Here is a 21423-nt window from a genome sequence, read left to right as displayed (position 1 = left end):
TGAGGTCTGTCTTATCAGGTAAATTACTGTACACAGTGTATTCATTAATTTTCATTTTCATGTAGTAAAGGCTCTATGCCTTCATAAAGGACGTACTTTTCCTTTGTTTAAGGGTATTTGTGCAGTTTATTCTCTGTTGTATTCTCAAGTAAACAATACATACAAGTACAGTACAGTATTTTCTGAGGAAACACTCGTACTTATTTTTTTAACCCCATTCCCGATAACCCGGCATTTTCACAAACTCGGCCATCCTTCGGTCCACATTAGGCCGAGTTTGCGAGGTTCTACTGTATAGCCTATGTCCACCCTGAGGTTCCATTTTAAATATTGGTGAAAGAATTTTTGAAATCGGATGAGTAGTTTCGGAGATTACCTGCTGCAACGAAACTTACATACAAACATTACCTCTTTATAATATTAGTATACATAATAATATAATATTAACCTTTTCTAATATGCAAATTCTTCTAAGAATATGTCTTACGATGCCAATAAGTAATGTTAGCGGTGGAAGATGTTTCTCTACATCGAAAAGAGTTAAAAATTATTTGAGAAATTCGATAAAAGAAGATAAATTATCTGTTCTATCGATACTAAATATGGAATCCGAGTTAGCATAGAAATTAGATTACGATTCTTTGAATAATATTTCTGCCGAATCTATTACAAAATTTTTAAAGGGGCCCGTAAATATTATTTTGCCTAGGATCTGCGAAGGTCCCGAGAGTCGAAAATATTTGACTGATTATAATTAGACATCAACATGAAAATAATAATTAATCATTTATCCATAGGAAAATTTTCTACTATTAGTTTTTAATCGTGTTAAAGTAATTACTATAATTACCTGCAGTTTTTTCAAATTTAAACGCGTGTGCCAGAAAGTGGCAGGTGGCTTGTTATCCACTACAGACTTTGCTGCAAAGAAAACGCGAAATTTAATTATAAAATCCCTCTGGCAAGATAAAAAACTAAACCAAAATTATATTATACGAAATTTAGAATTTGTTATAATTAAAATATTTAATAGTTAAATATAATTAATGTTAATCAACCGTTTCTTATCCTCTCCAAATGCTCCTCGTGCTGCTTAATTTGGTACCTTCGTTGAAGATAGAGGGAACTGGTCGGTTTGGCAGGGAAATATGTATAATTCATCCTTCGAACGTAAAGAGTAAATAAGAAAAGCGCCTATTTACGCTGAAACGATTCTTCGAAATAAAATTTAAATTCGAATAATTCGAATTTCCTAAATATCCTCGAGACCAGTTTTCTCAAAGCTGTTTGTTTAGAGCATTTATAATTTTGTACATAATTATCTGCCTTCTGGCATTAAGATGATCCCTTTCTTTTCATATCCATCATGGGAGTATTCAGCCCCACAACGGGAACGACTGTGTAACGAGGGAAGGGTCCAACATATACAGGTCATCAAACTTCATAAATATTTTTGAGGATCCGGTTAGTATTTGAAGTCCAGATCCTTTTAAAAGAAGGTTCTTCACTAACATCCAGTTATTTAGCATTTTTTATTTAAAATCGATGCTTTTCGGGAGGTCTTTTTAGGGGATACTGGTCCTATTTAGGCGTTAAAGACGTGGAGAAAACCTGGAAACCTCCACGTGGCCAGCCCGTCCGAGAGAGGCGCGAACTTTCAGTGTTCAGGGTACGAAGACCGCTTGGCCACTGGTGGGCTTCGACAGGGGTAGGACTTAAAACAAGTTAAAAGTGGAGGTGCTGCTGAAATTCGTGTTTTATGCAGACTTATTATGTATTTGCTAAATTTTTTTTTCATTTCTAATGTATTTCGAAGGAGGCCGGTTGGTCGAGCGGTCAAGGTGGCAGCCTACTACTCTGGTGTACCCATGTTTGAATCCGGACGGGTCGAAAAACCGGGGAATGGACCGTTCGAATATGTCGGGCACCGTCCCTCACCGCCGGCCGCCCCATGTGGGCCTGGCCGAATTCATAATGGGCTTAGAGACAACGAACGAAAGAAGATAGAACACGCTTCGGTATGATTTAAAAATAGACTACACCAAGAAATTTCCCCATTAAAACACTTCAAGAGACTTTACATTCATAAAATTTATTGAATTTATATTAAAAATAGATACAGCAGAAATATTTAAGATAAACTGTGAGTAAAAACGTTACATGTTTTGTTTATTTAATCTTATGCATACTCTAATCTTCGTTATCACCAACGAATCTATAATCGACTCGGAAATCTTTAGTCCAAGGCTTAGAAATCAACCATTTTCTTACGTTTCTTATTTGCTTTTTCATCTTTGAATCGTCTTTCAGAAATTCAATTAGTAAACGAATATTTTCCGCTTTCATTTTTGGTAATGTGTTCACACGATTCGATAAAACCTTCCGAATCTATCGATAAAGTACATAAAATATTATCAAAAACATGAAAGTAAGAACATAGAAATGGAAAAAAAAATTAAAAAATGCCATAAGAACAACGCTTTCCTTACACTTTTTTAATTAAAATACTACAATACTTAAATAATTTAAAAAGAGGGTTCTCATCCTTCATTCTCACTGATATACCCCATTGCGGGTCAGCCCTCCTGTACTGAATAAACACCCATTACAAGATGGCTAACCGCAATGGAATCGACCAGTATAAACGAGGGAAAACATTGACATATTTTAAAATTACACTGTTTATATATATTCGTAATGAATATTGTGGTTATATTAGATTATATTAACGTTAAAAATGTATATATATATTCTTTGAATTTTCATTGTTCTTACCTCTAAATACTTAATTGGATTTTTAGGAATTTCATATATGCTCTTTACTAATAAATGAAATATTGCTTCACTGTAATTAAAACTAAAAGAAATTAATAAAATAATATAAAAATTAAATACACTATAACCTGTCTAAAACGGAACGTCTACTAAACGGAAAATAAAGCTCTAAATGGAATAATTCTTTTATATATAATGCTATTATAAATTGTAAATCTGGACTTAACCTGTATAAAACGGAAGGTTATCAAAAACAGAAAATTCTCTAGCGCTCCGTTTTAGACAGGTTTTACTTTATTAACTTACTTTTTACTAAATTCTTCAAAATAATTATCTAAGAAAGATATAAATTCTTTCCAATTTTTTCTGTTACGCAAAATATTTTTGATATTATCCAAAAATTCGTTTGCGTTTTCCTCCTCCAAGAGATTTTTTAGTATGCTGTAAAAATATACATCCTTTTTTAAGTTAATTTATATACTTTATATACAGATTTATGGACTCTTTAAAATATTCTAAAATGACTTCGTTTTAAAAACAATACCTTTGAATTTCGCTATTGTCGTTGCTACATCTCAATACATCCACATTGTTCATTATTCTTATTTCTGAATGGAAATTTTCCGTTTTTCTTGTAGAAATATTGAAACACAGAAGGGTCGAACGAAGCGTATCTCTATAATTTATACAAAAAGTAATTATTTATCAAGATATGGCTGACTGGAGGCTTGGTTTCTGACAAATTGCTTAGTAATTATTCAGCCTAGTGATGCCAACCTAGAGGTTCCCCCCTAAATTTCAGCAGAATGAGGGAAATTTAGGGAGAAATTTAGTGAGAAAAGTCTGTCCTTATTGGTTTTCAGATTGGCAACACTCATTTAACCATTTAATCCGATAAAGAATTATGCTGTTCGTTTCGTGTTTGAAATAACTATCGGATTAGTTGTATTTATTATAATTGCAAATTAATTTATAAACCAGAATTATTTATTAGATATTTATTTATTCCTAAATTCATACTTTACGAAATCATCCGACATTTTATAATTTAGAATCGCTTCCCGAATGCAAAATCCTTTTCCAATGGAGCAAAGAGCTTCGAAGTTGTACGAACATACGGAACTAAAAGAGAAAAATATTCATTTTAGTTCTTTTTCCAAAATATAAAATTATTTATACCTGTTTTAATTATGAGAAATTAAGCATATTTTTTTTATTTATCCAAGAAGGTTTTTCTTATTTAAATTTATAAAATTTGTACAAAACTCGAGATTTTCTAGATTTCGATTCGAATTTTAATAGCCTGTTATCCTATATTTTAAGGAGGAATATTTCAATCAGCGTAAAATATATATCGAATAAACATATTAATTTTGTTAGGTGTATCATGTTGCATCAATCCTCTAAGCAATTGTTGGCAGTGTACTTTATATTTTGCAGTTTTTGTCAAGATTTTAAGTTACATTATTTAATGCAATGAATAGATTTATCCTTCATTTTTTTTTATTATCATACTTCCACACCACGTTAAATGCATATGATTCTTCACCATATTTTAATACGTGGGTGTCAAAATTACCACATTGAAAACAGTAATCCACAATAATTTAAATAGAAACTATAATTTCTCTATGATGTATATTCAATACGCATCTATGCAATATATTCAATGGATTAAGAAAATAGTTTACCTTTAAATTTACAAATTAAGATTTAATGAATCAAAGAATTTTTTTAAAAAATTCCTACCCCGGTTTGCAATTGGCAACATTTCTTTTGAATTTCAAACGTTCTCTTCTGAAAATTGGTTTCATCAAATACATGACAAATTCCTATAAAAACAGAAAAATTTCATTTTATAAATTAGTTTTCTATAATAAAATCATACGAAACTGTTTAGATACATAATAAAATCATACATTCCAGTCGTGTTCCGAATGATCTCCTTCCATTAAATTTGTAAGATATTCGATGCTCGCTATGTGAGGTGATTTAATGGCAAAATATACAATTTCCTTGGAGCTCTCTTTAGGAAGATACATGTACAAATCGAGTAGAGATTTTATATTTCTAATGCCTGAACTGAGGAAAGAATTATTAAGGCTTTTAGAACATCAAACCTGTTTGCAGAAGTCAAAACTTTTAGAAATTTTAGAACCCTACTGAAATAGGGTTTCATACTATTGAATATTTATTATTTAAATTTCACTCATTTAAGAAAGGCTTCGTAACTCCTCGCTTACCGAGAATATAAAACTGGCTTCATTGGTGCGTTATCCTATGGCAAAAAGGGCAATTACTATGGCACTCACCAACAGGGGCCCCAAACCAATCGTTTTTAAGAAAATATTTACCCAAGAACCTTCCGTCGAAGAAAAATGTCTGAAGTCGACACTGTACAGTACATAGGGCCCCCTAATTCAAATTTAACTGGGCCCCATGAAGCTATACAGTAGACCCACTTATAACACTGTTGATAATTCCGTGTTATATGAATTCCATATTGTACGAGTCATTTAGATTTACAAATACGTGAGCCGTTCACAGTCCGGCACACGTATTTGTAAAATCTAAGTGACTCGTACAACATGGAATTCATATAACACGGAATTATCAACAGTGTTATAGGGGGGGTCTACTGTAATAAATGTCTTTGTATATAAATGTTTTTAGTCACTAAAAAACTTATTTTTTTACACTAATTTAAAATATTAAAATTACAATTTCTAACCTCTCAAGATATGTTAAATCCATGAAGATTTTGTGCCTTTCTTCCACAGTAAATACCTGAAGAAAGCCTTGTTAAAATTGTAAATAATTATATTAAAATTATCAAAAATCAATAGTTTTCATCACAATACAAACACTATTATTATCCAGAAGTTGTTTTGTTAACAGTTTCATATTTACTGAATCGTAGTTTACAATGTAATCTCCTAAACTCTGTCCATTAACAAGAATCCATTCGTTCATTCTGGGCATATTATATATCAATTCTAAGGAATTTAATAAAGGTTTACATTAATTAGTAACTTTATATTTTTATTCAAATAAACGATATTTATTAACCGAATAATTTACTTTCTCTATTTTTAAGCCAGAAGTCTACTGTTGAATTCTTCTTATTTTTACTTGAAATACTTTTATAAGTAATTGGAATATACCAAATATCGCTGAAAAATAAATTTATATATCAAATTATTTTTTACATTTTTAAATTAATTACATAACCCATTAACATCCAAGAAATTTACATTACTCTTTCAAGCCTAAGTCTTACGCATGTTGCTTTAAAAGCTTTGTTTTATTGTGGAAATTTTAATTTTATGAAATTAATTTAACTATTTAATTGGCAATTCGAATTCTAACTGCAAATTTAATTTATCTTAAATTATTTTATAATAATTTCATTATTAATCTTCATTACATGAAAGCTATATGAAGAAACAGAGTCGTATTCAGAGTGGAATGTGAAGGACTTATTTAGTTTAGGGTTGATTATATAACTGTATAAATGTTAATAAAAGTAAATTACTCTTGGTATAAATCGCTGAATTTACTTCTACAAGATTCTTGTCTTAGGAATGCGTTTCGAAGGAAGTAATTTCTTTTGACTGTAACGATAGGTGTGCCGCCATTATGGGTCCACGTCGACATTACTTCTGCTATGTTTATTTTATCTTTGCGTAATGTTTCAGACTGGAATCCATAAAAAGTAATTTATAAATTATTTATTTTGTTTACAATTAATTCAACTGTAAAATTTATAAAGAAAAACATCGATAAAAATTTACCGTAAAAGAATTCCAAAAATCAAGTTCGTTTGCTGAACCGAAAGAATATTTTTCTAAATATAACTGAAAGATAAAAATAGTATTTTCGGTAATTTGTGAACGAAATTTCTGTTTCTTTTATAGTAGTATATAGCTTACATGCAGGTTTTTCGGGGTCTAGGGTTTATTGGAGTTCAATGGAACCCCCATTTTTTTGTTAATACAAACAATACTATAAATTATCATTATTATTATTTTATTAATATTAACTATTTTTTACGATACGATAAGTGTTCATTCTTAATGAAAATGTATTAAAAATTTATGATGATAATTCAAATTTTTGTGGGCTCTTGACACTTGGGGACCCAGGGCTTAAACCCTATTAGTCCCTATGTAGATTCGCTCCTGGTTACATGCCTTTACATGTAGCGTCATTGTTGGCAATAATGATTATTAATAAAAATGCTTCTGTAATACAATCGAGTTTACTTTACAGAGCATCGGATGAAGGAGCAGTTCGTTTAAACGAGAGCCATGCCAGCTGAATTTTTAGAGCAGCATTCTGCATAAGAGAGCGTTATTGTAAGGAAGGGCTGTAAGGATCTATTTTTAATCTTATGGAACATCTTTACCCAGTCTATATGGCATCTCGAAGAGACACGGCAAGAAGTGATTATCGACCAGATTTCGGAGGTTACATGACCTTACTTGTCAATACTGTAATTGCTTATATACGTATGTTCCATTAGAAGGCATTCAGAAATGTTGAAGCAACATGTAAACATGTTTTTAGCTAGGCTCCCGCTGTATTTCCGAGAGTAAGTGAACGTAACGTGTTTGGTAAATATACTGTACTTGTATACTTAACGTTATAGTGTAATCCAATGGCTACTTTAGGCCTACACAACCTAGACCTGTGGTGATACCTGTGGCACTCATGCCCAAAGTGGTTCGCCAGAGAAATCATCTGTCACGTAATGTATTATACGATTTCGGTTTATCATCTGTCTTTTTCAATCATCCTTTTCTTCAATCAGCTTCTTTATATTTACTCTAATTACAGCATATTATTTTATTTAAATATAGTTTTTTTTAAACTGTTTCCGCCCTGTGGGCACTAAGATGACCTCTTTTAGCAAGTCCATATGGGTTCGACCAGGCCCACAATGGGGCGGCCGGGTAGTGAGGGACATATACGGACGAACCACCCCCCGAAAAATATTTGGTTATATAGTTAAATGATAAAAATACTTGCTTTCATTCCAAACCAGAAATCTTCATCTCCAAGAATTTGATGAAGCATTCTGATAACAATTGTACCNATTTTCAAGGATTTCACGAAGATATCGGCCTCCCAATTACTACTTCTATTAAAAAAATTAATTATTTATATAATTAAATGAAGTAAAATATTACTTCACTTCATACGTTCATTGACAAAAAAGTTATTCACTAAGAATGAAACGTGATTAGTGCAAACGTAGTGATCATGGTAATATGTGGTCCCACAAATGCTATATAAATCATTGTATAATGGATTTCTGAATGAAGGAATTTCTGAATGAAAATTCGAGAACCTTTAAATTTCGATGGAAGTAATAAAAATATAAACACCTTTGTGTAAATATATCTTGTAAAATGTTTCATTAAGTCGCAATTAGGTGGCAACATGGTTAAAATTAAGCTAGAAGAACAATCTATGGGACGATTTTCTTCTCCAATTTTAATAAGTTCGTCGACTTCCTGAAATTATTCATAATTTTCTTAAAATTTGAATATTCAAATAAGAATTTCTGGACAAATAATTGCGATTTTTATATAACTGTTTATTATTGCATACTCTATAATTTTTTGACTCTTGCTATTCAAGTCATATATAGGCGTGAAAGTAAATTCAAATTGAGAATTTTTATTATCTAACTCATCATTTCGGAATCTTACCTGATCGGGAAAAGATTCTCGCCTTAACAAGAGTTCTAAGTAATATGAAGTACCTTCGTTTAGCCAGACATCGTCCCACCATTTCATAGTTACTAAATTTCCGAACCACTGCAAAGAGAAATCAACGTAGGAATGTATATCAAATATTCCAAAATATTAAAAAGTGATTTAGATATTGTTTTTTTCAACACTCTTCCCAACTTGAAACTGTTTATGGCACCTCTAATTTTTTTTTATTAGTGTAAATTAGTATCATTTCTTGTACTTTTAGTAATTCACGTAAGAAATGTTATGGTGCTGCTCAGCACCATATCTTGCGGCACCCCTAAAGTGTGAAGTACCCTGTAAAATAATTTTTGCATACAGTGTGTGTATTACATCATATAATTAAATTGTATATAATTTACCCCTCCCTATAATAATTGTATCATTATGATTTAAGATTTTACAAAATGCCAGAAGAAAAAATACTGAGAAAAGTGAGAAAAATTATTTTTTGTATCATGGACAAAGAAAATCTTACAACACATTTGGAAAGATCTATTGGGGCAATTCATAAATTTGCACCATTATATGACTACCTTAGACCATGAGAAGCTTGCTTAAAAGCCACTGCAAGTCAAATTTGCTGTTACATCGTTATAGCTTTCTTTAAATATTTACAATTATATTTAAAAACTTTAAAATAATTCAAAGAATTTAAGAATTTGAAGAATTCTCAATAATCCGAAAATTACTAAACATGGCTCTGGTGAAGTATGGAAAGCTCAATAAAAGTAAACCATCGAGTGCAATCCTTTACTAAGAAGACTAAGATCTTCATCTTTATCTTCATCATGACCATCTTCAGCAATTAAAATAAATAACAAATCTGAGTTCGAATCACTTCGTTGCCGATAAGATTTTCCAATGCTTTGAAAATATAATTTACAGTATTTTATATTGATTAATATTATTTTATTTCCAATAATCGCTACTGTTTATTATATTTAAAAATATAATTTTTAATGGTATATTTTAATCAGAAATGTTACCTCGTGAGCCAATTCGTGCACCACGACAGAGTAGATATCTTCTGATTTCTGGTCCTTCGACAATGGAGTAAGAAAGTAATAATCTTTAATTGAAATTAGTCCCCAGTTTTCCATACCGGAATATATTATTTCGGGCATACTTAGAATATCTGTAAAAGTCCGTATATTCAGAAAAGAGAAATTATTCATTTCTTATAAAAGTATCGAATGGACAATTCTATATAGAAACCACGAAGGTCTTTTTTTCCGTGTTAATTAATCATTTCCATAATATTTTTTTATTAGTTGTTTTTCTTACCAATCTTAGGTGACTGATATTTTACTCCTAGTTTATTCTGTAGATTCCATAGAATTTCCTTGGATATGGCCAGGACATACTCGTGATTGTTACCCAAAGCTGATTTATTTCGAACTTCCCAAACAGTTATCTAGAAAGAAAACTGCCTTAAGAAAGTAACAGTTTGTTTTATATATAATTTAATTACTATCCACATCAAACTTTCAAAAAATTGAACTCCCAACAATTGAAACGTAATTAAAACAGTAAACACTGTGCCGGGTTTATGTCAGAATTTTACCAGCCTAATACGATTTTTATTAAAGACTAAATCTAGATAAATGTTTTTAATTTGACTTATAAAAATAAGAATTTATTCTCTTACATTTCCTTGAGATTTTCCGATTGCATCTCCAACAAAAAATGCTACCAAGTATGTTGACATTTTCATGGATTTCACGAAGATATCGGCCTCCCAATTACTACTTCTATTAAAAAAATTAATTATTTATATAATTAAATGAAGTAAAATATTACTTCACTTCATACGTTCATTGACAAAAAAGTTATTCACTAAGAATGAAACGTGATTAGTGCAAACGTAGTGATCATGGTAATATGTGGTCCCACAAATGCTCGGTGGGTGAGAAATCTGGAAACTGGAATTGACCAAAGAAGTGTGCCAATGTAACAGATATTTCTGAATAACGCGACCAAACATTATCTTGCCGAAAAATGGCTGTTTGCATTCCTTCCATGAAAGGGTGCAAAATTTTCTGAATGCGCTGCTGTGCCGTCATTCGATACGGCTTCTATCAATAATGGAAACAGTGTAAATGCGGAACAATAACTCAAGATTGAAGCATCAGAGATGAAAATGATTAGAGTATAGCGTGATGGCTCATTGCGTAAGCAATACAGTTTGACACAAGGACATACACATGTATAATGTTAAGCTCGTATCACATAATATTCGATATTAAAGAGTCCTAGTTGGTACTGAACCAAAACTGAATGTCAAGTATATATTTCTGCATGCCTGATGCCTCTAAAAATGCGAGGACATACGCAAAAATTAAGCACCCTTCGTTATTTTCTTCAGTATTCTCTTTCAAGAAATGGTGGGGGAATATCTTAAAATAATATAAAAGCCCATAAACTTCTTAAAAAAATAAAAGTTTCTATAACATGTCTGATATTCACACAGGCCTATATCAATATATACTAAAAATTATTTTTAATCGCATATTTAAACACTTTACTTACCTGGGCTCTGTCTTCAACTTGGGCATATTCGACAGAGACATCAAGTCCTTTTTTCTCACTAGCGTGATGTCAAAAGTAGCTTTGAATTCCGGTTCATCGAAGCACGGAAAAGCGGTTCTCGCAGCATCCGGTTCGAATATAGTAGAAGCAATACTATAATCATATAATATTTAATAAAATAAACAAAATGCTGGACTGTATTTTCTAAAATTCGATATTTATGTGCGATCCGAATATTATAGGCACTACTGTACATTTTGTACTCAGTACACGCTGTTATACAATTCTGATCTATTTATGAGTTTTTCATCAGTCTGAAGAAGACAGGCCTACAGTACACGACTTTACTGTGTTTTTCAGTGTCTTATTGATTGAAGACACTTAAAAAGAGTTGATAAACGCATTGCACAAAATCAAAATTTACAATATGTGCATATATTGTATTTCCTCCCAGAGTCTTTATCGTGCCATCTGTCTAAATACATTTCAATTCGCGGAATACTGGAATGCCAGCCTATTGTTTGTTTGTACGTATAAGACAATGTGACACATGAGCATGTGTCGGATGGTGATGCCTCCCGGAAGGACTTTCTACAGGAAACTGCCCACTATTTAGGTGTTACTGACGTAAAGAAAACCCAGAAAATTCCATGTGGCCAGCCCGTTGACGAGGTGCGAACCCACTACCAACTACAGTCGACCTCCCCTATAACACTGTTGATAATTCCGTTTTATATGAATTCCATGTTGTACGAGTCACTTAGATTTTACAAATACGTGAGCCGTTCACAGCCCGGCATACGTATTTGTAAAATCTAAGTGACTCGTACAACATGGAATTCGTATAGAACGGAATAATCAACAGTGTTATAAGAGGGCGACTGTATTAGTATTCAATAGTTTCATACCGGAGTATTATCGGATAATTCCGAATTATCTGGGATTAACTAACTTCTGTGTAATAATGCAATTAGGTCTAATGATAACTAATTATTTCGTCGTTTAAATATATTTAAACTCTATACGTTTTAATTTAGAAAATGGAAAAGTCGTAGAATACTTACAACTGAACATTACCATCGGATCTTTGTAACGGAACTGCAAAAAATCCTAGTCCTCTTTTACTTAACATGCCTTCGTACTTGATATAAATTTGATATTTTCCTCCAACCTTCAATTTCTTGCCGAGTTCTAGACTAAGAAACTGGTCTCTTTCGTAAACACTTCGAATTTCGATGAAAGTATTCGAATCTTTATCCTTCAACGAAATGCTTTTATCGTGTATTTTTAAACGGTTGGAATTAAGAACCACCACATCGGTCGCTTCTATGCACAAGATACTGATATTGACTGTGCCACTGAAACCCAAAATAGTCTCATCCAGATCAACTTTCATTTCCAAAGCGTAATTTTCGGGAGCAACTGAGGTGGGTAAACGTTTGCAATCTTGAAATACTTCAGTGGAATCATAAAATAAATCGAGTACTCCCGAGACCAATAGAATACTTAATAGTATAATAAACGAAAAGAAGAAAGAAGTGTATATATACACCAAATTCCTGTTTATAAAGTCCCTCGTTTCGACGTTATGGATATTCTTTTTCTTTCTTTTCTTGGTTTTCGGAGATGCTCCTATCTCGTGTTTCGTCTCCTCGTTTTCTACCTTTTTCGTTTTTTCACTTTCTTCTAATTCTTTTTCTAAATTCAATTCGTTAGGATTTAAGTCGGACTGTACTTCGTTATTAGTAACAGCATCTACTTGAGTATTGTCTTCGTTCGTGCTCATATTCCTTCTCTTTACAAACAACCTAATTAACAAATTTTCTTCAGTTAATGCACATAGCAATGTATAAAAATTACCTGTTTTGAATTATTCTTTAATATTATAACAATTATACGAGTGTAATGCCAGTAACCTATAAGCGCTTCAAAGGTTCTATGTAAATTTTAAGTATTAATCAATTTTTATGTAGCAGCAGCAGTTCGGGCCCCCGTGAATGCAAGGCCTTGGTTCGAGGCCCGAAAAACTGACGTCTGAGCCACCCCTGCCAAGCTTGTCATTACACACGAAGTACTGTATTTGAAAAAAATCTTTATCTGCAGGAACGGATCTACATAGGAACTAATAGGGCTTAAGCCCTGAGCCCCCAAAAATTGAATCATCATAAATTTTTAATACGTTTTCATTAACAATGAGCACTTACCGTATAGTAAAAAATAGTTTTCTTCTGTATTACAATTGTAATTATTGTAATCTTATCGTCTAAGGAATATATATATTTATATATTTAAAATAAACAAATCAAAATTACCGTTAACGAGAATTCAGTTATTTCAAAATAACGAAAACCGTCGTTTAGAACTTAAAACGTACAAAATTAACGCAATTCGAATATTCAAAAGTTAAAATTCTAATCTGAATTTTTCGAAATTTAAATTATTTTGAATGTCTGTGTTGAAATGTTTAATTTTTTACGTATTTAAACTAATAAAAATATTACTAAGATATTAAGAGATAAAGCATAAATATTAATAGATGTAGTCTATAAGCGAGAACTTTTTGTTTTATAATACTAAAACTCTCGTAATTTTGTTCACTCCTTAAAACAAATCATTCGTGATGCGAGTAACACGTACCGTCAAAACTTATGTACAGTACATTAGTAATTCTTCCTCTACCCAAATTACACTAAATATTAAGGATTTCTATTTGTCTTTACAATAAACAGAATAGAAATCACCGATCAGTAGTTTTAATCTTTGTTTCACTTGCCATCGCTTAATATAACGCATTAATTTTCATTACTTTGGTAAATGTGTAATTCCGAAAATCCTGGACACACATTTCATTTGTTTCAAGTTCTATGTTGACATGAAAACTGCTAACAGAAATTAGTGAACAGGTTATTGTAAAGTTTATAAATTTTTATTAAATAAAACTATTCATAAAATATGAATTTTTAAGTCTTTTCGCAGGGAGTATACATAAAGAACAATTAAGATTTTATATACAAGTGTACACTAGATCTGAAAAACTGAAATGTAAATAATTTATTAAATATTATCTATACAATTTTTGTTTTTTTTTAATAGATAAAACATCATTCAGAATTAACAATAAGTTGATTTTAATCTTCTACAATGCTGTCCAACCAGTCATTCAAACTCATATCTGATTTTTCTGTAAATAAAATATACCAAACTAAAATACTTATCTTAAAATTGATTACAGAACTATCAATATAAAATAAGTGAAAATAAAAAATATATTTCTAAACATTATCATTTAATATCTGTCTTTAAAATAAATGCTACCATTTTAAATTAATGTAATTATATTATAATAATTATCTGAAAAGTATGCAATGTACTGTACGTTGATTGACCAAATAACCATCCAAATTTTGTTTCCCACCTGCATTCAAATGTTCGGAAGTTTGCAAAGTCGGACTCGCTGCGACGGGAGAAATCTACCGGAGCCATAGAATTATGGCAATTGTAGGACGGGTAACAACATATACCATAGCGAGCATGGGAAGAATTTGAGTATCGGTCGGACATGCCGAGTGATGACAAAAGGTTAATGCATTGAGAAATTGTAATGGGCAAATGTGAAACTTAAACTGTTTTTCAATGTTCTAATGTACTTTACAACATTCTCGGATAATAATTAACATAATTACAATAATTTAAAATGATAGCATTCTGTTTGGAAGACACCGTATATTATAATTTTAATGATTTCGTAAATTTTCTATCATCTGTAACCATTGCAAAAGTATTAAAAGTTATCATTTTTATCTTTTTTTTTTTTTTGGTTCATAATATTTAAAGCTGACTGAATATCTCAAGTAAGAGAATTTAGAAAGAGCAGAATTCCAATTAACTTCAATGAACTTAAATGCTCAATTAAACTTAAGATTTATTTAAGTAAATTTAAAATAAGATTAACTACTCTATTGATTTGAATACTTACCTAATGGTTTATCTGCAGGTTTGTTTTCTAATTGTACATTTGTACTTGTACTTTCTGTAATTAAAATGATTAAAATATAATTATCTTTAAGACTTACAAACATGCATCTAAAATATATAACTAGTATAAATGTTAAAACTTACATCAAAATATACTGTATCTACTTTGTTTTAGTCAATAGTCTTTGCTTTAGAATTACAAATGAAATAAGTTAAATATCATATTTGATTTTTTCCCCAATTTAAAAAGATTTAAAACCTCAATTTCTGTTTTGAAATTACATTTTTAAAAAACCATATGAAATATGATACAGCATGTGTGAAGCTTCAGAATAGACACATTGAATCTTGTAAATGACTCCATAAATGACATTGTAAACAATAGTTGTAGAATGAGCAACAAACTAAATTTAGTAAGTGGACTTATGCCCAAGAAAGTTAAGGCATCAGCCCACCACTCTGGGAACCCAGAATCAAATTCAGGCAAGCCATCTCAGGAATTTTTCACAAGTGGTCTGCCACTCACCACTTGCCAATTTATAAGAGCTTAAAAAGAAAAATTAATATATTTACCTGAAGTGGAAGGAAGTGTTACTTTCTTTGAATTATGCTTTTCTTCAGTTAACGAAAGTAACATTTCTAGTGTGTCGTCGTCGTCATCATCAACATTCTCAGATACAAACATATTTTTCTTATTTTTATCATCCTTCATTTCATCTTTGAGAATGAGGCAATTTGTAAGAGATTCTATTATGTTCTTTACATCACTTTCTTTCTGACGACTCTGATTTTCGAGTTCTGTTTGTTTAGGAACTATTCTAGATATCTTTGGAGGAATATAGATTTTTCTCTGATGTTCAGCATCACTATTAAATTCATTCACCATATTATCCTAAAACAAATACAAAATAAAAAATATACTATTAATAACTTTAATGATTGAAGATGTATGTATTAATGAATATTTAGAATTATGTACAGGAAATCCTTGTTAATTCGAAATTCAAGGGAGGAAATAATTGCGACTTCAAATCATCTGAGATTTACATCTTCTGCATATGTAAATATCATATAACTGATGTAATTTATTAAAGAAATGAAATATGGCTACGTATACAAAATGCTATTTTCATTAATTAATAATAATATAAATAAACTGCAGGTAAATAGATTTATCCAGTGATCTCACAGGCTTCCAGATAGGTTTTATATAAAGTAAAACAGAATTCCTCGAAATTTAGCCCAAATTATTCTTAAAGTTGCCCAAATGTAGTAATCTAAAGTCTACAAATTCTCAATCTGCTACTTGTAGCCCAATATTGCCATTTCGTAAACAGCCGTATTTTATGAAATAAGAAAATAAAAGGATAGTCTATGTGTAAGGTGACACCCAAAAATGTGTTACTGTAAAAGTAAAGCCATATTGACCAGATTAGAGTTGTTTTTGGTCAATTGTTCTTACAGTTTTGTGGCACTTTGATCTAAATGACACTTAATACTCTTATCACAGTTTGGACAGAATTTTGAAGTAGCCACATTTCGAACTAACTCAATTCCTTAACATTTAAATCCCTGTATTCCTGGCCGGGATAAAATATCAGTTATGAACTAACGGAATTTCGAACTATCCAAGTTCAAATTAACGAGGATTTCTTGTATCTGTTTCTATATGAATGACTGCCTATAATTTATTATTATTTTTTTACTTTTAATAATAGTTTAAAAAAATTTTAGGTAGATATATGTTATGATAGTAAAAGCAGTGACATAATTAAGAACAAATATAATTTCACTATTTCTAAGTTACAAAAATCAGTGAAAATTAAGCATATTTTTCTACATGATAGCTGTAGGTGAGATTTAACAGTTACAGGGTCTTATATATACAGAATATATGGTATGTAGTGATTGAATAAGTCAAAAATATAGTCCCTTAGGGGTGATGTAGGCATAAAGCACGAAATTAATTGTGGCAGTCCCTTTACATATGCAGCAGAAGTTTTAATTTACATGGCTTTACCTGCTGTCTTTACTTAACATAGATACCATAATCTGATTAAGCAAATTTTGATATACACAGCAGGATCGAGGAATTAATTAACCATATTAAATTAATCAATGGATACCTGTATTTCACTCCAAGTTCATTTCATGAAATAAAGCAGCAATCTCAAAGAAAGTCAGACTAACAATGTTGAAGATGATGTGGATATAAAAAACACAACAATGGGAATTTACTTTACTTATCATGAAAATATATGTTACAACAGAGAAATAACAACTCATAAAAATTAACTTTGGTAAAGAATCTAATCATAACTAAACATCAAGACAGTAACAATAAATATAAATAAGCCTGCATAGAATAGAGTTTAAATTAAAATATTACATAAAAGATTATTTCTGTAGTAATTTTTTTTATTAAATAGTTTCCATCCTTAGGCATTAACAATGTTTTATTTCTATGCTATCATGGGCTAGGCCAGTGGTCGGCATCAGATTGCCACTGAAATCAAACTAGTAAACTGTGTTAAGAAAAATTCATCTGAGTTTAATAATACACATTATAATAAAAACATCATTAAAAAATTACAATATTTAAACATTAGTGACTCCCTTGAAGTTCAAATTTTGAAGCTTACGATCCTATTCGGTATCATAGTTTGAATTTTTTAACTTTATGCACATTTCTGAATTTTCTTTTTAGTTAAAAGATTTCTCTCATCCATATATGATCATGTAACAACTGTATTTAAAACTGTTATTCGTAAGACAATCTGCAAGATAATTCTACAAGATTGCCTTATGACAAAATAGAGCTAGTAGATCTGGATCCTATAACTACTTACCATAAAAAAATTTTCAGAAATAGCCATTCTATCATGAAAAGGAATGCATTCTAAAGCTTGAATCAAATTATCACAGTTAATTGAAGTGAAATCATTTGAATCAATTTTTAAAAATTCTTCATCCCAAGTTTTTTCTTCTTCTAACTTTAGCTGTGAAACAGCACTACCTGAAATAAGAGAATGTAACTATAAGAATATAATTTCATTGTGTTATTTTTATCAAAAAATAATCATTGAATACATTATAACAAATATAAGTAATAAATAGTAACAAACCGTACAGAACCTTTTGATGCCAATTGAAATTTAATATCTATAAATTAACAATAAATTTATTCAAAATTCAGATGTATTTTAGATCAGTTTATAATTTTTATATATTTACTTTTCTGAATATTCTTAAACAGAAGGGCAAGAAGATAATGCCCCACTCAAACAACAAGATTCTAGTTAATTACTATATTTTTCTGTGTATAATGCACACTTATTTGCCCATATTTGTGAGAGAAAAATAAGGATTTGTATTATACACTAGTAGTACTAATTCTGTACCTGTATAAATGTTTTTAATTTTTTTATTTATGATTATGAACAAAAGGTGATTTTCCTGAAAGTTTGGGCCAAAAATGTGGGTGTGCATTATACATGGCAAAATATAGTAAATAATAATCCTAATTCTAGCCCTCTCATAAGAAAGTCCTGAAAACCACTACGGTTTGTGTACACTGTATAATATATAGCGTGTGTTCACTAAAGCGTGATTACATGAAGTCTCATTCATGAAAATATTTATGAAATGCATGTAACATTTTTGCATGTATATTTGGTTTCTATCAAAACAGATTGGAGCACACAACAGAAATAGTGCAATTATATTTCAAAAGTGTTGTGCAAGTATAACATGTATTTGAAAGAGAAATTACAAATAAGAGGTAGTTACAATTCTAAAATAAGTCAACAGATTTCATAAAGAAGAAATGCAGAATTCTAGAATGTCTTAAATCCCCTACATTCAAGACAATTAAGGTTATAGTAGCAATTATGCAATAGTGCAGTAATTCAGAGAAATTTTGCAAAATGTGTTTGTTATTTCAGCACAGGATTTAATCCATTCACAATAATCTTAAAAAAGCATTTGTTTTTGTTTCACTATATAATTCATTTTATGCAGGAACTTAGAGATACAAACACAACACAGACAAATTCTGTAATAAAGTCCTCAATATCTATGAAGAAACATCTTAAAAATTTGTACAAATTTTTCTCCACAATTACATTTAAAAGAAAAGAAAAATGAGTATTAAAAACAGATTTACTTGAACAGTTCAATGCAGTTTGAAAGTCCATTCCGGCCAATTCTTCGGACGTCTCTGTTTTTTCTTCATATTTATCCCAATTAGTATTTAAAGCTCTTTTGCTGTATTTCTTTGTAAATGTATTTAATTCCTGAAAGAACAATAAAAACTTTATCATCAATTTAATAATAATAAAAATACTTTTTGTAACAAATTTAATTAAAACTGAATTTAAAGCAAAATTATATTATTACTGAATACTGTAAAGTATTGGCATATTTAATTTTTATAGTTGTAGTGACTGCATTATATTGAATCATTGCATATTAATTGAATCTTCTAGTACATATTGTATGAGTTAAACAATATTAAATGAAGTTGCATGAAGCAAGGTATATCTGTATTAGTGTTCAAGTAATAGTATAAACGTAAGAAAACGCTGCAAGATGGTTTGCAACCTATCATTCTAAGTCCATTGGAATGGCAAGTTGATTCAAATCTAGAGTTGATCCCAGGACATTTTTTATAGATAATTCATCTTAGATATGTCAAGAGCCATCTCGTGCTTTGGTCACATTATTAAAGACTGCACAAGCTCAGGTTATCAACTTTCAAAATATTAAATTCTGAACATATTGTGAGAAAAAATACAACTTAAACACAGTGATGAGCAAAAGAAAGCCTACAATCTTAGGAAAATTTTCTTCTTCTCTTGACAATCATCATCATCAGACAACTGGATAGCTCAAGCAATTATGGTGTCAGCCTACTGCTCTTGGGATCCAGTAATGAATCCAGATGGGTTGAAAACCTCCAGAAATTTTTCATTTCCGGATACTCCAAGACCATCCATCCCTTATCATCCTGCTTCTGATGACATTGTGGACTTGACAGCAATGATTATTATTAAATCAGGCCCTCTTAGTGTTCACAGGGTGGAGACAAAAATAGAAAACAGGAAAAAAGTAAACTAATGGAAATGAAAATAATTCAGAATACAATTAATGAAACTTTTAATGAGGAAAAAGGGGTAATTAAAAAACTCCTCCTCGTATTTTTTCATAATATTTCCAAACGATTTTTCAAAAGTAACCAAAATTCTGAACAGTTGACAACCCTAGCACAAACTGATAGTTAGCACAAAATATAATGGGTGCATTTCCTAGTAAAGCCGCTTTGTTAAAAGACAGTTAAGCTACTTCTGCTTTAAATTAGCCGCCGCAGTGCTGTGAGGTTCACCAGTCCGAAGACAGAAGTTAAGACAGCCATCACCATAATTTATATGCATATTACATAATGTACCTCAAGTGAAAATTGTGACATATGATAATCTATTTTAAACTGCTTATTGAAAAAATTAGAAATGCACTCTTCTACTCTGACATAACATCTTCGGATTTATTAGTAACGGCAAATGCACACATTCTATTATTGTTGTTTACCACACAAGTCAAATTTAATTCAATAATTTTCTCGAATTAAATTTGACATTGCACATTTCAATGCAATATTGAATTTTCTCGATCAGCCGTCTCTGATATTTTATAGTCTCGGTGACAATTCTACATCGTTTCTGACCTTTTTATTCGAACAAAACAATGTATATACAACATTGAGGCACCGAGGCATAGAAGTGTTTCCTCCAAAAGCAGAAATTGCTTGAAGTACCCTCTGGCAGCTTAAATAAACAGCTTAACTAGGAAATTAGGAGTGATGCAGTTTAATACATTTGAAATCATTGTGCTATTTTGGCAACAGAAAAAACTAAATATATACATCTGATATTTCTGAAGTTTGAGCTTCACTCTCATCTCGATCATTTTTCAGAGAAATATCTTCGTGGCATTTGCCTCTTCCAACATTTTTCGAATGCGCCTTTCCTTGAAATTTACAACTTTCTTCCTCATCTCGACCTCTTACGTCATTACTCTTCCTGCCATGTCCACGCTTCTTAGGAGCCGGAGACATATTATTTACTATAAATTTACACGATAATCAACCTGACAACAACGGTAAACTGACATAACGTTGCGAACTCAACAGCAATGAATTCAAAATGGTCGAACCGTGCAGCAATATGGCAACACGTGGTCCGTCGAGTGTCGATCACGTGATGTTTATATTTCAAATTTTTTTGCGAAAATATTAAAAAAATTATAATATATTATTAGCATAGATTATAAAATATTTCGAAAAATATTATTTAAACTGATAAAATCGGCTTTTCGTAATATA

General features: G+C 30.7%; 2 protein-coding genes and 1 long non-coding RNA gene across 5 annotated transcripts; all 3 read right to left on the bottom strand.

Moving 5' to 3' along the window:
• Nucleotides 1–850: 850 nt before the first annotated feature.
• Nucleotides 851–1265, bottom strand: LOC111617663. Its single transcript, XR_002755459.1, has 2 exons — nt 1059–1265; nt 851–921 (listed from the first exon to the last, which is right to left on the bottom strand). It is a non-coding gene; the product is annotated as an uncharacterized LOC111617663 (long non-coding RNA).
• Nucleotides 1266–2065: 800 nt separating this feature from the next.
• Nucleotides 2066–13490, bottom strand: LOC111617668 (endoplasmic reticulum aminopeptidase 2-like). 3 transcript variants are annotated; one of them, XM_023358950.1, is made up of 21 exons: nt 13382–13490; nt 12134–12877; nt 11070–11222; nt 10189–10291; nt 9825–9954; nt 9527–9675; nt 8493–8600; nt 8166–8294; nt 7807–7872; nt 6570–6632; nt 6311–6474; nt 5857–5948; nt 5641–5771; nt 5507–5562; nt 4695–4857; nt 4525–4607; nt 3796–3897; nt 3320–3451; nt 3082–3216; nt 2776–2857; nt 2066–2388 (listed from the first exon to the last, which is right to left on the bottom strand). In XM_023358950.1, exons 2-21 carry the CDS (start codon nt 12853–12855, stop codon nt 2191–2193), a joined length of 2961 nt encoding a protein of 986 aa, XP_023214718.1. In that variant the 5' UTR covers nt 12856–12877; nt 13382–13490; the 3' UTR covers nt 2066–2190. The 3 variants fall into 3 exon arrangements, with proteins under 3 accessions (XP_023214718.1, XP_023214720.1, XP_023214719.1); XM_023358952.1 differs by having other exon boundaries at nt 2776–2845; XM_023358951.1 differs by having other exon boundaries at nt 13274–13409.
• Nucleotides 13491–13827: 337 nt separating this feature from the next.
• On the bottom strand, nt 13828–21282 carry LOC111617667 (cell death regulator Aven-like). The gene is made up of 6 exons (XM_023358949.1): nt 20965–21282; nt 19210–19339; nt 17894–18060; nt 15618–15936; nt 15046–15099; nt 13828–14250 (listed from the first exon to the last, which is right to left on the bottom strand). Exons 1-6 carry the CDS (start codon nt 21154–21156, stop codon nt 14198–14200), a joined length of 915 nt encoding a protein of 304 aa, XP_023214717.1. The 5' UTR covers nt 21157–21282; the 3' UTR covers nt 13828–14197.
• Nucleotides 21283–21423: the final 141 nt, after the last annotated feature.

Source organism: Centruroides sculpturatus, unplaced genomic scaffold (genome assembly GCF_000671375.1).
Source record: "Centruroides sculpturatus isolate CEXI.00-Female unplaced genomic scaffold, Cexi_2.0 scaffold1406, whole genome shotgun sequence".
NCBI classification, from domain to species: Eukaryota; Metazoa; Arthropoda; class Arachnida; order Scorpiones; family Buthidae; genus Centruroides; species Centruroides sculpturatus.
Note: the sequence above shows the minus strand (reverse complement) of the source record. Positions and strands in the feature narration are given on the sequence as shown.

Bases quoted from the DNA above. Each gene is read 5' to 3' on its own strand.
- LOC111617668 (XM_023358950.1), bottom strand. From the start codon at position 12,855: ATGAGCACGAACGAAGACAATACTCAAGTAGATGCTGTTACTAATAAC. The intron at 9,676-9,824 runs GTAAGAAAAACA...GGACTTTTACAG, and splicing joins ATATCAGTCACCTAAGATTG to ATATTCTAAGTATGCCCGAA. The intron at 5,772-5,856 runs GTAAATTATTCG...TAAATTCCTTAG, and splicing joins CTGGCTTAAAAATAGAGAAA to AATTGATATATAATATGCCC.
- LOC111617667 (XM_023358949.1), bottom strand. From the start codon at position 21,156: ATGTCTCCGGCTCCTAAGAAGCGTGGACATGGCAGGAAGAGTAATGAC. The intron at 18,061-19,209 runs GTAAATCTGTTT...CTCTTATTTCAG, and splicing joins AACTGCATTGAACTGTTCAA to GTAGTGCTGTTTCACAGCTA. The intron at 15,100-15,617 runs GTAAATATATTA...TTTTAATTACAG, and splicing joins AACACTTCCTTCCACTTCAG to AAAGTACAAGTACAAATGTA.